The following is a 15,994-nucleotide window of genomic DNA, read 5'->3' as shown; positions in this document are numbered from 1 at the left end:
CCAGCTGGGATCTCAGCAACATGTCAGCCTCTGTGTGCAGCTCAGCAGGATTTCCTCTCAGCTCCAGAGACACAAAGCAGCTTTCAGGGACCACAGCATCCAGCTGAGGTACCAGCTGGACCCACTGCAAGGAATCATGGGTAAACAGCTGCTTCAATAGGGGGATGAAGCCCCCAAACACTCAGCGAGGCCTGAAACATATTTAGTCTATTGATCTGATTGAACTTCAAAATAAAGAGACACATTAATGCAACTCTTTTAGTTAGAAACTAGTTTGTTACAACTGATCTAAAATGTTTGTGAAATTATTTATTTTATTATTATTGCTCCATTTAAAAGTATTGTTATTTTTAGGGTTCAATCGACTGCAGTTTTCTGGCTGATCGATTCCGATTTTGCAGATACTGATTGCTAAACACAGCAACCTTTCAGGTAAGAGTCAGTCTGGATCTGGATGCATTTTTCCAGCAGAGCTTTGAGAGACAAAGAGTTTCTTCCTGCTGAAAGGAGCAACAAGAGGAAAACCTGGAAAAAGATCAAACTCAGTGAGGAGGAAGAGAGGAAATCTGTGGACGGCTTAAAGCCGGTTCTGATCCACAGACAAGAGAAACATCAGTTTCTGCTGAACCCCAGACTGATGAGGGACGGAGTGATGTGATTCACTTCCTGCTGATTTCAACAAGCAGAGAAACTAGTTTACAATGTTTTAGTTCTGCTTTTTAGGTTAAAACACCAGAGAGAGTCGCTGCAGCAAGAACTGATGGACTGTAAAAGTTACATTAAGTTCTCAGTTTATTTAGATTAAATCTGAAAAGTTCATTATTGCTCCACACAAACAGATCAGCTTTAGATGCTGCTGTCATGGTAGATCATAGCTGATCATTCACCAGGTTAACTGCGCAGTAACTGAGCTGTGTGTTTATAGTGTGTTCAATATTTCTCTTTTTGTTCCTTATAGTCGCATAATGTAACCTCACTTAGCATCACTTTATAAGCAGCAACGTCTCACAATAAAGTTTTTCATTTGATCTAATTCCTTTCTAGATCAGGCCTTCAATAAAGTAAACAGAGCGCTGCTGCGGGGACCAGGCCCTATGAGAGCCGAGCGACCCAGGCCGAGGTGACTGAGGCCCCGGGAAGCCTCGGTGGGTTCATCGGTTAGAAAGGCTCCAGAGAGCCGAGAGACACGGAGGGACCCGGAGCGGCAACACTTACCTCTAGTAACAAGTCAGCAAGTTATTTCCATCCTGCAGCTCAAAATGGAGGCTGATCTGAAGGAGACCAAAGTTGGTTTCAGTTTCTATTTTCACAGGAAGTTACGTAACTTGTGTTTTCCTCTAGAGCCAAAGTTTGATTCATCTGAATAAACATTAATAGTTCAGTTAGATTTAACAGAGTGAAAAAACTAGAGTGAAGATGGAAAAGCTTCAGTATTTCTGTTTTGCTGTTAGTGAAGCAGATCTGAAGCTGAGCAGCTTTTTTCATGGATTCAGCAGAAAACCAGCAGAACAAACTGCAGTTTAACAGGCGTTTGATGGAGGATTGTGAGCGCTCACTGCCCTCTGGTGGTGAACTATCGCAACTACAGATATTCCTCTTCATATTAATTACAGTTTATTTGATCTCATTTTCACTTTTATCAGGCCAAATCAAATCAGCTTACATTAATGTTAAATAAGAGTCACTGCAGGGTTAGTACATGGAAATGAAAACTAAACTTACTTTAGTAAAAATCCTCCAAAAAAGATTAATTGTGGGTAATTTTGAGAATCAAAATGTAAATAAATGTAAATGTAAACAATAAAAATGTGTTTGATATAAAATCCAAACAGCTGAGACCATAACATCACACAGGATGAAAACACATAATGGATAAATATTATAAGGAAAAAGTTAATAAAGTTTAAAATATTAGTACTTAATATTACTTAGTTAAATGCAGTATTTTGTAGAACTGAATTCATTTCTGAATAAATGTATTACACATACAACAACATTATGCTGCTCTTGTTAATGTCATTTAAATACTTTTATCTGTTTTTACAGACTGTCTATAGAAATAACAATATTATACAGTGGTGGTGCAAAACCTCACCGGAGTTTGATTTGCTGCTTTAAAATAAAAGTTTCGGGAAGGAAAGAAAAGTAAAATGTATTATTCAATATGAAAGCTAATTGAAAAAATTAACTCGTTTCTATGGCTCTTAATGTGAAAGTACTAACCGGAAGTGAATGTGGTTTAACTTTATCTAACTTTATCAAGTAGCTGTAGTTACCATCTGGGTCCACTAGAGCAGTGGTTCCCAACCACCGGTCCGCGGACCAATTGGTACAGGGCCGCGCAAGAAATAATGAACTACTTCCGGATCTTTTATTTTGAAAATCCTAAACCGGATTTGACCGGTTACGTCTTGCGCGTCAAAATTGAGCCAACTTGCAGCAGAATGAGTAACAAAACAACATCAGAGTTCAGTGAACCCTCGTTATATCGCGGTTCACCTTTGTGTTCTGCATTCTGATTGGCTAAACAGTCTCTCCGCTTCTTCTCTACCTGTGTGTCAACAACGTTGCGGTTTAATATGTAGGCCTACACAAACGTAAAACAGCTTGCCATATTTAACATAATCGATGGTGGCATGTCGGTTTATAAGAATCTTTTTGCCCAGAAGAAAAAAGAGCGACAACAACTACCGATAACTATGTTCTTCTCTCGATAAAACACACCTGCACCGCTGGCTTTAGAAGAAAAATAAATGCTACAGAGCGGAGTCAGGATGCAGCGGCTCAGTCAGAAGTGCAGTGAAATACACGAGTCACTATTTGTTCTACTGTACTTTTTTTTTTTTTTTGTTTTTTCATAATAATTTTTTATTTTCTCCCGTTCTAATCCAATAACTCAGGTCGCGGTGGGGCGGCGCTGATCTCCGCAATTCGGGCACAGGAATCCGCCTTCCGTTCATATTTAAATTATTATTTTACAGTACAGTAGGTATTTGTAAAAAAAAAAATTTTAATTTATACAGTACTTTTTATTTGTTAAGCAAATGTTTGGGCCTGTAAAGAGGTTTTGTTCTTTGGTTTCAATGTATTATGAAATATTTCATTGTATAATAAAGGTTCCTACTTCGCGGATTTCGCCTATCACAGGTTCTTTTTGGAACGTAACCGCCGCGAAAAACGAAGGATTTAAACATCCGGCTGAACAATTTACATGAAGAACGTCTGTAGTTATGATAGTTCACCACCAGAGGACAGTAAGAACTCAACCAACCATCATAAAACTGATCAACTTTAAACTTTTCACTAAATAGTTTCTAATAACCACAGCGATATTAACTTAATCCTATGAATAATAATCTATATATTTTATATTTGTATGTTATTAGATATGGCGATTAATTATTAAAATAATTTAGACACAAAGTGAACAACAACTAATTAGAAAGTAACAATTTCTATTACTCTAGATGAAAATTTATTTGAAAAAAATTTACATTTTATTCTGTAAAAATCCCAGAAATATTAGCTGTGGGTAATTTTGAGAATCAAAGTCTCAAAAAGCTACAAATATTATGAAAAATATATTTATTAGTAATCAGCTGAGATCAGAGCATCAAGCTGGATAAAACCACCTAAAGGACAATTAATAAAATTAAAAAGTCAATAAAGCTTTTAAATATATCTGAGCACTGTAGTAAACAGATTATTTAACTTTTATTTGTTGGAAGAGACTCGCTCTCTACCGCCCTCCTGTGGTCAGACACTGTAACTACACACTAAAATTCTTTATACTAGTTTAATAATAAATTAATGAGTGATTATTAATTTCCTTTGTCCTTTATACTAGTTTAATAATAAATTAATGAGTGATTATCAGTGAACTGAAGGACAGTCGCTGCTGTTCAGCATCAGAGTTTAAATTTGCAGCTGCTGATAATCAGTTTGTGTGTAAAACCAGCTGCTGGAGCCTGTTAGCATCGTTAGCATCGTTAGCTCCGCTCAGAGTCTCTGCGGCTGTTTTCATCTCTGTGGAGCTGCTTCTAGTTCACACTGACAGATAAAACATTGATTTCATGTTAAAGTCGAAAGAAGATTTAAGAAATAAAACAGCAGAAACACGAAGAAAGCAACACGGGCTTCATTAGCCAATCAGGAGCGGGAAACTAGCTAGCTGCTAACTTAGCCTTCTGCCCCCTAGTGGACGCAGTATGTAAATACAACCAGAGTAAAGCTAGAGAGCTGATATGTGAATAGCACTTCCTGTGGATTCCTTCAAAGTAAAACACAAGGAACCAAATTCTCCTCTAAGTACATTTTAGCTTGTTAGTTTATTATATTATCAGAAAGCATAAGTGTGTAATTTTCTTAGGATGTGATATAAATTATATAATTGGGCTCTGAAGCAAAATTATCATAATTATTCTGTTTTCCAAATAAAATATTATAAATATTCTCCTGATTCTAAAATGGAAACTCGGCATCTTGGTAAACAAACCAGTTATTTCATCAGGAAACATTATTATGTAATTTATTTAGGATATATAGATGAGTTATCTGTATGTAAAATAACACATCTATATATTAAATCAGCTGTCAGTCCTTTAGACAGACCATAATAATATTAGTATTTATAATGAGAAAGATATAAACGTGATCAACTTAACAGAAGTCAGAAACCAGCTGCAGCTCTACAAACTCACCTCTATATTCAGAGCGGGGAATTTCCGCCCTCTGGTGGCCATAGTGGGAACTACAGTCCTGATAATGCTGCATTGTTTACATTTAATATCCACTTAATGTGGAGTTTAGAGAAAAACTAACAGTCTTCCTGAGTCATATTGACAATTTACTGACTCACATATTATCCTGACATTTTTTAATTCACTTTTTGGAGTTATATATGTAATAAAAACAGTTTAAAATAATAAAATGCAGCTGCTGTGTTAAACTCTTACAGGAAGATTTTTCTGGTCAGACTGAATAAAATCCTGCAGTGACTCTTATTTAACAAGAGTAATGTAAGCTGACTTGATCTGAATTAAAATAAAGATAAACATCTGGTTGAACAATTTCCATTGATGATGTAAATAATGAATAAATCCAGAAAGACGGCAGGGTGACCGATGGAGAATGTGCTGATATGTGATGAAAATCGACTGTTTCATCTCATGTAGATCTGAACATATAAACTCATATCCAAGCATCATCATAGGTGGAGTCGTTGGTCCCGTCCGTATTAGCGCTGAATTTTCCTGCTGCCCTGAACACATCTTCAGTAAAACCAGCCTCACTGAGGCCAATAGACCAGCGCTACGTTGCAGGAAAACTCTGAAGCTTCTTGGCTGGTTTTGGCCTCTAAACTGAGACGCTCTCATATGAAGTGAAATGTTGCACATGTAAGGTGCTGGAGATGACCTTTAACCCTTGCTGTCCCAGGTTTTAGGTAGTGTCGAGGTGAAGAGCCAGACTCCTGATCTGCTGTGAGTGACGTGACGCTCGGTGGAAGTCCTGCATCCTGTTCCATCTTCATGTTGGAGACGTGAGGCTTTGCTTCTCCTGTCTGGGATTTGATGGGAAACGAGTCACAAGATTCAGATGATTTCACAGTCGTCACTTTGACGATGCAAACTCTGGTTCCTCTCAGTGTTTGGTCTGTCAGAAAGCTGCTCAGGTTCCTCCTCAAGGTTTTCCTGCTTTTCTTTAAAGTTGTACGACTTTAAATCCACACAAATAAACCAAAGAAAGTCGGTTATTATCTCATCTTCTAATGCAAATTTTCATCCGTCAACAAAAGCTGAAAAACAAAACTGTTCTCCTGGAACAACAGCTGTGCAAACTGATCCCATCACATCTGTGAGCAACATGGAGTTTATCTCTGTTTCATTTCAACTTTGACCTTTTGTTCCTTCCTGTTGCATCAGAAACTTCCCGTCCTTAAAGTGAATCAAACGGTTTGAGTGAAACCAGGTTTCAGGTGGACTGAAGTCGTCTTCACTGTGAACTTCATCAACTTTCTGCTTCACGACAAAACCTTTCAAAGCCAAACACACATCCAAGCAGCTGAGTCACAAATGATCCAAGTTCAAATCTTGTGTTTCTTTTCTCTGGAGGATCTGCTCAGGACGTCTGGATCTGTTCTGAAGTGGATTTAATGCTACAGATCCGGAGGAAGTTTTAGTGTTTGGCTCTGAATCTATAGAGCTGCTATCATGTCTTATTTTAGCTCAAGTTTTTTCACCACAACAGAGTAAAATGACATTTTGCCCCATTAACATGCTCTTTAAAGCTTTTAAAATTAAATTAATACTTCATATTTCTGCTGAATTCAACTCTTGTAACTTGAACTCAGAGTATTTTTCTCTCTTCTGTTCCTGCAGATCATCAAACAGATCAGATGAAAAATCAAACTGAAAATCTTCAACATCCTGATCGACGTCTGGAAACTTTTTGAAATAGAAACGTAAAATGTTCTGAGGTCGGTGACCGCCTCGTCGTCGGCCTGTTGCTACACCTGCACGTGAAACCAGCAGAAACGCTGTCGCCATGGAAACGCTACGGGGACACCTCGGGTCCAAACATGGAGGAGGCGGCATCATGCTGAGGGGAAGCTGGTCCCAGTTGATGTGAGTCATTTTGATGCTTTTCAAGGTCATAGTGAAAGTAAAAAGCTTCAACATATAAAACATTATTTTAAGATAAATATAGCCTTCTCAAAAATAAAAACACTTTTTACTCTGAAGAATTTTAAAGAACTCATAAAATTAGAATTAGTTTTATTATAATGAAACTATTTTGGATAAAAACCAAATTAAAAACTAAAACTTTTCATAATAATGACAAAAAAGAATCTGAATTTGTAATAAAAACAAAATAAAAAGCCAATAAAAAGAGAAAAGTGTTTAAAGCCATAAAGTAGAAAGATAATTTCAGGGGCGTCGGACTGCCACCGCCGGGCCCCCGAGGGCCGCTGGTGTCTGGGTGCTGCAGCAGCAGCCAGAATAAGCTGCGGCGATGAAGGCCTGGAGGAGTCTTCATCACGCTGGGAGGTTTCCATGACAACTGTCAGCAAATCTCAGTTTGTTTTCTGCTAATGTCAAAAAAACACAATTTCACTGTTGCAGTGTTTCCATGAAATAAGAAATGAAATTAAAACCACATGTGAATAATTTATCTCCAGGATTCAGAGGGAACCAGAACAACCTCAGAGATCTTCTCTAATATCCAGCTGAATACCTCAATTTAGGCTTTGATGAGAAGAGAGCTGCTCTTTTCTCATCAAAGCCTAAATTGAGGTATTCAGCTGGATAATGTTCAGGTTGGCACCTTAACACTTGCTGGTCAACCTCTCTGGATGTCCACTCAAGGCATCACAACACCAAATTATTATTTTCTTTGCAGTTGTGAAACGTTTAAAACTTCCCATATTATTTCATTCCTCATAAATCATTTGCTTACTTAAACAAGCCACTCTAAAGAGAAAACTGTTCTCTGAATTTAGAAAACTAAAACTACATCAAAATCTTGCCTTATGCGATGATCATGACTTCTCTACTGTCAGACAGACCACAAAACAATCCTCACTCCCTCCTTGCATGAACTTCCTCTCACCTACTTTTCTTTCCAGCTTTTAGATAATTCATTATTTTTCATTTTGTTTACTAAATCATTTATTTATTTATCTATACTCTGTATCTTCAAAATCTTCTTTTTATTTTCTTTCTGTATTTGGTTGCTTAAGAGGAAAGGAGATGGGGCTTTTTCTGTTGTTGCTCCTCTTCTATGGAACAATCTACTTTTCCAAATCAGATCTGCCCACAGCCTGGATCATTTTAAATCGCTTCTTAAAACTCAGTTTTATTCCTTGGCATTTAATTGAACTAGTGTTTTGATACTCTGTTTTTATTCATTTGTGTTATTGTCATTCTTGTGCAGCACTTTGGTGCAGTTTTATGCCTGTTTTTAAAGTGCTATATAAATAAATTTGACATTGCTTTTTTCTTATAACTCCTACCTGAGCTCCTCCCTGCTCTGCTGCCTGATCTGCTTCACTCTTCTTGCTCTCCTGTTTTATCCTAACTTTTCTGATTGCCTTCTTCTCTCTTTTTAGCTCCTCCATCCACTTTTCTAACTCACCCATTCCTTCACTACTCATATTTTTTTTGATTTGATTTTTGTTTTCTGTCATACTTCATCCTATAACTCAGTCAGTTCGTTTGAGTGTTTAATTGGCCCTGAAAGTTATATTTTTCTATCAATTTATTTAAATTCTTTACTGAGTTAGGGTTTTGTCTTTCCATAAACTTCCAGTCCTTACACTGGAGTTTATCTTTCGGTGTTAATTTGCTATTCCCTTTTCCCATTTTGAGCAAATTAGTCAATTTCGTTCCAGTCTTAAAAACACATAGGGTGGACTCTAAAAGACTGGATAAATTCTTAGCAGGACGGTGATCAATCCCCTGTTGTGGTAATTCCCTCTTCAACCTTTTCAGGTGGGAAATTCTTGCCTACATGCATCCACCAGAGGTTCACCGTTTGCACTCCTGCCGTTTGGTATGAGGACAAATACCTAGTGGTATTTAGATTCCTCCAAGTATTCTCACACTCACACACACACTTGGTATTACGGGTTTTTCAGTTTACGCGGACTCCGCCGTCCTTCTGTTACCTATCAGTGCCTAGGATTCATGGGGTTTTACACCCCAAAGACCCTCAATTGTTCGCTCACTTTTTAATTTAAACGCTACTCACTTGTCCCCCCTTCACGGACGTCCCGTCAGCCGTTGGTTTCCAGCAGGCGTATCGGACTCCGGCTTCGAAGGAGCAATTTATCCATCCATCCATCTTCTTCCGCTTACCCGGGGTCGGGTCGCGGGGGTAGCAGCTTCAGAAGGGAGGCCCAGACTTCCCTCTCCCCGGCCACTTCTTCCAGCTCCTCCGGGGGAATCCCGAGGCGTTCCCAGGCCAGCTGAGAGACATAGTCCCTCCAGCGTGTCCTGGGTCTTCTCCGGGGCCTCCTCCCGGTGGGACGTGCCCGGAGCACCTCACCAGGGAGGCGTCCAGGAGGCATCCTGACCAGATGCCCGAGCCTCAACTGGCTCCTCTCAATGTGAAGGAGCAGCGGCTCTACTCTGAGTCCCTCCCGGATGACTGAGCTTCTCACCCTGTCTCTAAGGGAGAGCCCAGACACCCTACGGAGAAAACCCATTTCTGCCGCTTGTATCCGCGATCTCGTTCTTTCGGTCACGACCCAAAGCTCATGACCATAGATGAGGGTGGGAACGTAGATCGACCGGTAAATCGAGAGCTTCGCTTTTTGGCTCAGCTCTCTCTTCACCACGACGGACCGGTACAGCGCCCGCTTGACTGCAGACGCTGCGCCAATCCGCCTGTCGACCTCCCGCTCCCTTCTTCCCCCATTCGTGAACAAGATCCCGAGATACTTGAACTCCTCCACTTGGGGCAGGACAAACCCCCTGACCCGGAGAAGGCACTCTACCCTTTTCCGGCTCAAAAAAATGGCCTCGGATTTGGAGGCACTGATCCTCATCCCGGCCGCTTCACACTCGGCTGCGAACCGCTCCAGCGAGAGCTGCAGATCACGGCCTGATGAAGCCAAAAGGATCACATCGTCCGCAAAAAGCAGAGATGAGATCCTAAGGCCACCAAATCGGATCCCCTCAACACCTTGGCTGCGCCTAGAAATTCTGTCCATGAAAGTGATGAACAGAATCGGTGACAAAGCTCAGCCCTGGCGGAGTCCAACTCTCACCGGAAACGAGCCCGACTTACTGCCGGCAATGCGGACCAGACTCTGACACCGGTCATACAGGGACCTGACAGCCCGTATCAAAGGGCCCGGTACCCTATACTCCCGGAGAACCCCCCACAGGGCTCCCCGAGGGACACGGTCGAACGCCTTCTCCAAGTCCACAAAACACATGTAGACTAGTTGGGCGAACTCCCGTGCACCCTCCAGGACCCTGCAGGGTGTAGAGCTGGTCCAGTGTTCCACGACCAGGACGAAAACCACACTGCTATTCCTGAATCCGAGGTTCGACTATCCGACGGATAGTTTCCAGCAGGCGGGTCGGAGACACAGTCCTGGAAAGGATCTGTGAGACTCCTAGGAGCCTGCGGTGGTCACGGTCTTCTGATGTCCGTTCCTCCCTCTGGAAGCCGCAGATTTCTGCCTCTGCTCTCAAGCTTCATCTGAATCTAGCCCTGCTTTTGTGGTCGCTATTTAATCTTATTTCGAAATTAAAATATCCAGGGTGGCACCCAATACCTCAAAGTCCCTGATTGGTACATTTTGATGAACGTTCTCCCAATTATCTGAAATAAATTTGATTTCTCTTCTTTAGTTTCTTCATCCGGGGTCTGAATCTCTGTTTGGTCCATCTTTTCTTCGTCAGCCTTTAAATTTTCTTCCCTGGCTTTAAGTTTGTCCATCTTCAATTTAAGTCCAGCAATTTCTTGAGTGAGCTCTTCGTTCACCTTGCCAATCCAGTACAACTGTTGCGATTTCTCCTTCATTGAATTGTTAAAGTTTTTTTTATCGACCATTGTTCCCCATTTTACCTTCTTATTATGTGTTGACAGGGCTTTGCTTTCTGATTGTAATTGTTCAACTGTCGCTTTAGCCTCGTCCAATTCACTATTTAAAGTCTTGAATTGTTGCTTCAAATAATCATTTTTGCTAACCAGCCTTTCATTCTCTGTCTGCCAGGTATCTTTTTTCCTGGCATTCAGTCTCTCAATCTTCAGCCTCAGATTTTCGACAGTTTTCTGAAGCTTCTTGTTCTCTTTTGTAAGCTTCCAGCAGCTCTTCTCCAAACCTTCCACGTTCTCCAGCAATTCATTTCGTCGCGCCATCGTTCAGTTTTGTTTGAGATTGAAGTCTGCAAATGAATTTCTCTGTGGAACCTGGGAATATAAAGACAGGCGGCTGTGATGTCACAGACAGGATGAGTGACATCACAGCTTCACGTCAAAGCCACAAGAAGTCTGTTGGGTGAGGGGGAGGGAGAGGGGGGCGGATGTTGTTTTTTTTTAACTTTATTCGCAGACACACTGTATAACGACAGAGTTATGCCTCATTTGTTCTGCCTAAAAAAAAAACAAATACAGATAAACATATTCAAGGTAAAGAAAAAGCTAAGGGTTCATTTAAAGCAATACAGATTTTAATTGTTTTATTTTCTGTAGCTCTTTTTCTGTCATCTTCATGTCGAATCTTCACATTCAAAGACAAACTCCCAGGATTTTCTGGTTTTTATTCATTTTTATTTTTCACAGATTGTGAGAACATCCCACCTTTAAATGGCTTGTTTTCCGGTAGAGAAGAGACATTAAAAAAAAATTAAAGATAGGCAACAAGTTTCTATGAAACAGTGTCATTGTTTTTATTGTTTTATACTTGTGCATATGTATTAATTGTTTTTATCTTGTAACCAGGTTGCTATGTATTGCAAATTTTTTGCTCAGGTCCCTCTTGAAAATGAGATCTAGATCTCAACGGGGTTTACCTGATTAAATAAAGGAATATGAATTACACCCATTGAGTAAATATGAATGCAGCAGCGCCCTCTGCTGTTTGACAAAGGTTAAAAAACCCCAAAAAACTACTTGCCGCATGTTTACGTTTATTAAGTGTTATGTCACCGAATATCTTACAAAACTCAAACTCTTATGCATCACTTTTTTACACAAAGTGATGCATTTCAAACAGTTATTTTCATGATCCAATCAACTTCTATTCAGACACAAGAAATGCCATGATGGATTTGTATTAGATTTTTTTTTTTCTAAAACAAGTAATTACAAAAGTTATTTCCTCTATACAAATATACACAAAACTGCTGTTAATCTTTAGTTTGGGTAAGAATGGTCACCAAAAATCTGTGAACTAGCTCATGTCATGTATTTTCTTTTAATACATTAATATCAAATCGGCACAAGCAAGACATTGTGATTTTAAACACAAATCAGTAATAATGAATAAAAACCACAGGGGCCTATTATACAGTAATGGCACATTTTTAGAGCTAAGGTTTAATTTAGAAGCATATTAAATTGTTTTTCTTAATTAGTAACTTTTTCTGTTACAAACTGACCCCGGCCCCCCATCAGAGAAGGGGAAAGTTTTTTTTGTTATAAAACACACCGTTTTAAATTTATAAAAAAGTAGTGTAGCATTACAAGTGTGCAATGTTGCATTAAATCGATGTTTATGGTAACTATTTAAGAAAAATGTACGGAATAAGAAAATATATTAAATTGGATGCTTTTCGAAAAGCAAAAATAGTGACTTGTGTCTCGTAACAGCATGCAGGATCCCACCTGAGCAGAGTCTCTGCAGCTCCTCACCATGTGGTCTCCACGGCCATGTTAATAGAAAAATGTTTACAGTTTTCAATTTTTTAAATGAACCAATTCCAGTGAACTCGTTACAGTTGCCATGTTTGCTCGTTTTATTTCCACAAGTGACATAAATTATGGACATTCAAGTTTGAATAATTACATAATCCACTAAATATTAGATTGTCTCTGTGCTGCAATATAAACATAACGCAACGTTTGACACATGCACTGTTTCAGTGCAAAGCAATATGAGCTGATATCATTTTGCGCATTTATAACAGCTGACAAAGGCTTTACATTCAAGTATATTTTTAAATATCGCCTCTGACCAAACAGAATGAGAAGTAGTGGTGTTGGATGCTGCCTTTTTTTTTTCTTTTTTAAAATCACATAAAAAATAAACAGACAAATAAATAGGTCAGTTTCTTTCTTGGCACCTGTTCTGCATGTTTGTTTTTCAAATTATATGATCCCACCGTCCTCTGTTTTGTTTTGACACGTAACGTAAGTCCGATTTAGCCCGGTGACAGAAGTAAACAAAAAATCACAGGAGTGTATTTACACAGTGGAGCTCTTGTAAAAATGATTTTTCAGAAAACTCACCATTTCTGCCCATTCAGAGTCATGCAGTTCGCTGCAGCTACAGAGAGTTAATGTCGTTTCAATGGTTTGCGTCTCACATGCTGTCAGCTCATACATTTATGTTGACAGTTACATAACAGTACAGCTTTTGTGACAGAAATAATGATAACATAAAAATCACGTTGGCTATGCAAAGACTCATGCTGCTTTAATTTCTCTCAAAGTCTCTAATCTTGCTGAGACAAAAATTGTTCTGACATCAGAATCCTGAGAGAAAAAAGTTAGAATTCTGAGATTCAGTGTAGAATTAAAAAAAAAATAAAAATAAAAATTCTCACATTAATGACAGAAATCTGGAAAAAATCAAGAAAAAAAAATCAGACTTCTGACATTCTATGATTTAAGTTAGAATTTTACGCTACAAGTCAGAATTTTGAGAGGAAAAACGTCAGTATTGGAGATTTCTTTTCCCTCTTGAATACTCACACTAGAACCACATTTTATTAGGATTTCATTAGGAAAAAGAGAAGTTTAGCTAGAACGCATTAAAAAACACCAAAAAATTTATTGCACACCAACATAGAAGTGGCGTACATTTGTTTTCATCTCCCTTAACCCTGATGATACCCTGGAATACAAGCCACTGTCTTTACTAGCAATTAGTAAACAGCATCCATTAATTTGTAATTACATTTCAGAATTAAATCCAGATGTTCTGTGAAGGCCTCAGGAGAGACCAGAATTGAAGTTTTGCTTATTGGGAAACTGAAACTGACCCCTGAACACCATGTTTTTGTCCTTCCACTTTAATTCATGTTGGTCTATCACATAAAATGCTAATAAAATAAGCTCAAGCTTGTGGTAAAAGGGGAATGAAAACTGTTGCGGGGAAGCCTATCTACATGCAGACTGCCCCAATCGTGGCTGACTCAGCGATTTGCAGGTAAAGCCTTTAAAAACAATCTAATTGTGATTGCTTGTGATTTTGCACTCTCTCAAGTTCTTCCTCATGGTTTTCTGCTGACGTCTACCTCGCCAGCTGATGCATGCTTGGCCATGCATTTTGCATCCCAGAGGCTCCCGTTAGAAGTCAGAGGTAGTATGTTGCAGTAAGTACTGTCCTCTGTCCACGGCTCAGTGGTAGCTCTAACGTGGGACAGAGGACGGTGCAGGGGGACATCTCCTGCTGCGTCTGACAGAGACGCTTCAGTTCTCACCGTAACCTCGCTATCTGTGCTCATAGGCGCCCCCTGTGGTTCGTTCTGGACATGGTGAGCGGCAAAGACACGGAGGAGAGGGAGGACACCTCCCAGTAGAGCGAGCGGGACAGGAAGAGCTGGTAGAGGATCACCATGGAGATGGACTGACAGAGGATCACGCCGATGGTGATGACCTACAGAATAAAAGGTAGTGACAGAGGTAATGAAGATTTCAGGTAACGGACAGTCAAATTCTGGAAGTCGTGGCCTCGCACCTTTTCCCTCTGGTGGTCGTTGAAGACCACAGACATGAGGACGAGGACGGGGTGACAAAGGAACCACAGGAAGCAGCCCTGTGGAGAGAAGACAACCTGGAGGTCAGGCAGCTGTCAGGCTCAGAGGCTGCTGGTGGAGCTCGGAGTCGTCACCTTAGCAAAGCAGAGGTAGAAGTCTCTCTTCAGGGTGCTCCTCTCTGTGGAGACGATCTGGTAGAGGACGGAGGCCAGCAGGAGGGACAGCGCCACTCTCAGAGCCAGGAGGAGGAGACCTGCTAGGCTTCGTTGGGCGTGATAACTGTGGTGTTCGCTCTCTGACTCAGAGTACTGCTCCCACAGCAGCAGGACCCCCTGGGAACCACAGATCGGGTCAATGTGTAAGGCTACGCATCGGATTGCTCTCTGCCAGCCATGACTGCCGATATCAACTTCTTTGTGGACAACACCAATCCCCACCAGAACATCAAAAAGCTTCTCTAGTAAGAAACTCTGGCCACATAAAAACATAAGCTGGTACCTGTGTGACCACGCCGCCGACAGCAACGGCTGTGGAAAACCAAAATTTAAACTTTGTTGTTTCTAGCAACTTGATTTGAGTGTTCAGTCTTCAAATCTTATAAGCTAATCTGATGAAGATTTCTCAATTTCTAGCGTTTTTCAAATGAGTATCAATTTATGATTCTAACCAACTGTTATGTGCTCCGGCACATTGTATTTATTTCTGTCTATTTTTTTTTACTTGGATTATTTTGTATAGAAGTTAGTTGTATGATTTTTGTTGTTGTTGTTTAATATACTTTAGAGTTTTGATAATTCTTTCTTGTAATTGGTCCGTTAATTTGTGACGCTGTTGGACCGCCTATAAATAGGCTGGGTTGCGCCAGGTAAAGGCGACGCCCACTCCCAACCAACACCGAGGATGCGTTCTGACGCGGTGCGCACGTCTCCAGCCTGCCACACGGTAGTTTTTGTTAGCTGTTTGTTTGGTTGATGTTTTTTGTTGTAATTTTTGACCTGGTGGGACCGGTTGTCCTGTTTTCGATTTTTCTTTAGCAGTAGTTTCTTTTTTCTTGTAGTCCGGTACTAGCAGGGGCTTCGACGGCCCTGTATAGGGTTGGCCCCCTGCTGTACCGTTTTGTTCTTTTTGACCGGCTCATCAGGTCCAACTTTCTGTTTATACTTTGGGATTTTTGTGTTCTTTCTTTTTTGGGACACGGGGAACCGAGGATTTAATTCTCTTTTTTCTTCACAGAAAAATCAAAAGAAGCTCATCTTAAAGAAAAGCTCGAGAGAATTGAAAATAAAAATTACTTTTGAATCCTCATTTTTGTCTTCGTGTCCTCAAATATGTTGTGCCCTTTGTGGACGTAACACCAACATAAAATGAAAATGCCGAATGTCTTTTCATACAATAAATGCAAATATCTGGTTTCAACTGGATCTGCTGACAGGCTCAGAATCCTCCTTCATTCAAAGCAGATCTGCAATTTTCAAGATAAAGCAAATTATATTTGAATGAATTTGTGAAACGGTTTCCCTCCTGCACTCCTACTTCAGCTTTTCTTAAATGCGAAGGAA

The 15,994-nt window shown here is 40.0% G+C and overlaps 1 protein-coding gene across 1 annotated transcript; it reads right to left on the bottom strand.

Moving 5' to 3' along the window:
• Positions 1-12,387: 12,387 nt before the first annotated feature.
• On the bottom strand, positions 12,388-15,886 carry LOC116715480 (integral membrane protein GPR180-like). Its single transcript, XM_032555889.1, has 5 exons — positions 15,853-15,886; positions 14,934-14,962; positions 14,570-14,767; positions 14,417-14,494; positions 12,388-14,335 (listed from the first exon to the last, which is right to left on the bottom strand). Exons 1-5 carry the CDS (start codon positions 15,884-15,886, stop codon positions 14,180-14,182), a joined length of 495 nt encoding a protein of 164 aa, XP_032411780.1. The 3' UTR covers positions 12,388-14,179.
• Positions 15,887-15,994: the final 108 nt, after the last annotated feature.

This window comes from Xiphophorus hellerii, chromosome 24 (assembly GCF_003331165.1).
Source record: "Xiphophorus hellerii strain 12219 chromosome 24, Xiphophorus_hellerii-4.1, whole genome shotgun sequence".
Taxonomy (NCBI): domain Eukaryota; kingdom Metazoa; phylum Chordata; class Actinopteri; order Cyprinodontiformes; family Poeciliidae; genus Xiphophorus; species Xiphophorus hellerii.
The sequence above is the reverse complement of the archived record's forward strand: the minus strand, read 5'-3'. Positions and strand labels throughout refer to the sequence as shown.

Bases quoted from the DNA above. Each gene is read 5' to 3' on its own strand.
- LOC116715480 (XM_032555889.1), bottom strand. From the start codon at position 15,886: ATGAAGGAGGATTCTGAGCCTGTCAGCAGATCCA. The intron at 14,768-14,933 runs GTACCAGCTTAT...TGTGGTTCCCAG, and splicing joins TCGGCGGCGTGGTCACACAG to GGGGTCCTGCTGCTGTGGGA. The intron at 14,495-14,569 runs GTGACGACTCCG...TTCTCTCCACAG, and splicing joins TCTACCTCTGCTTTGCTAAG to GGCTGCTTCCTGTGGTTCCT.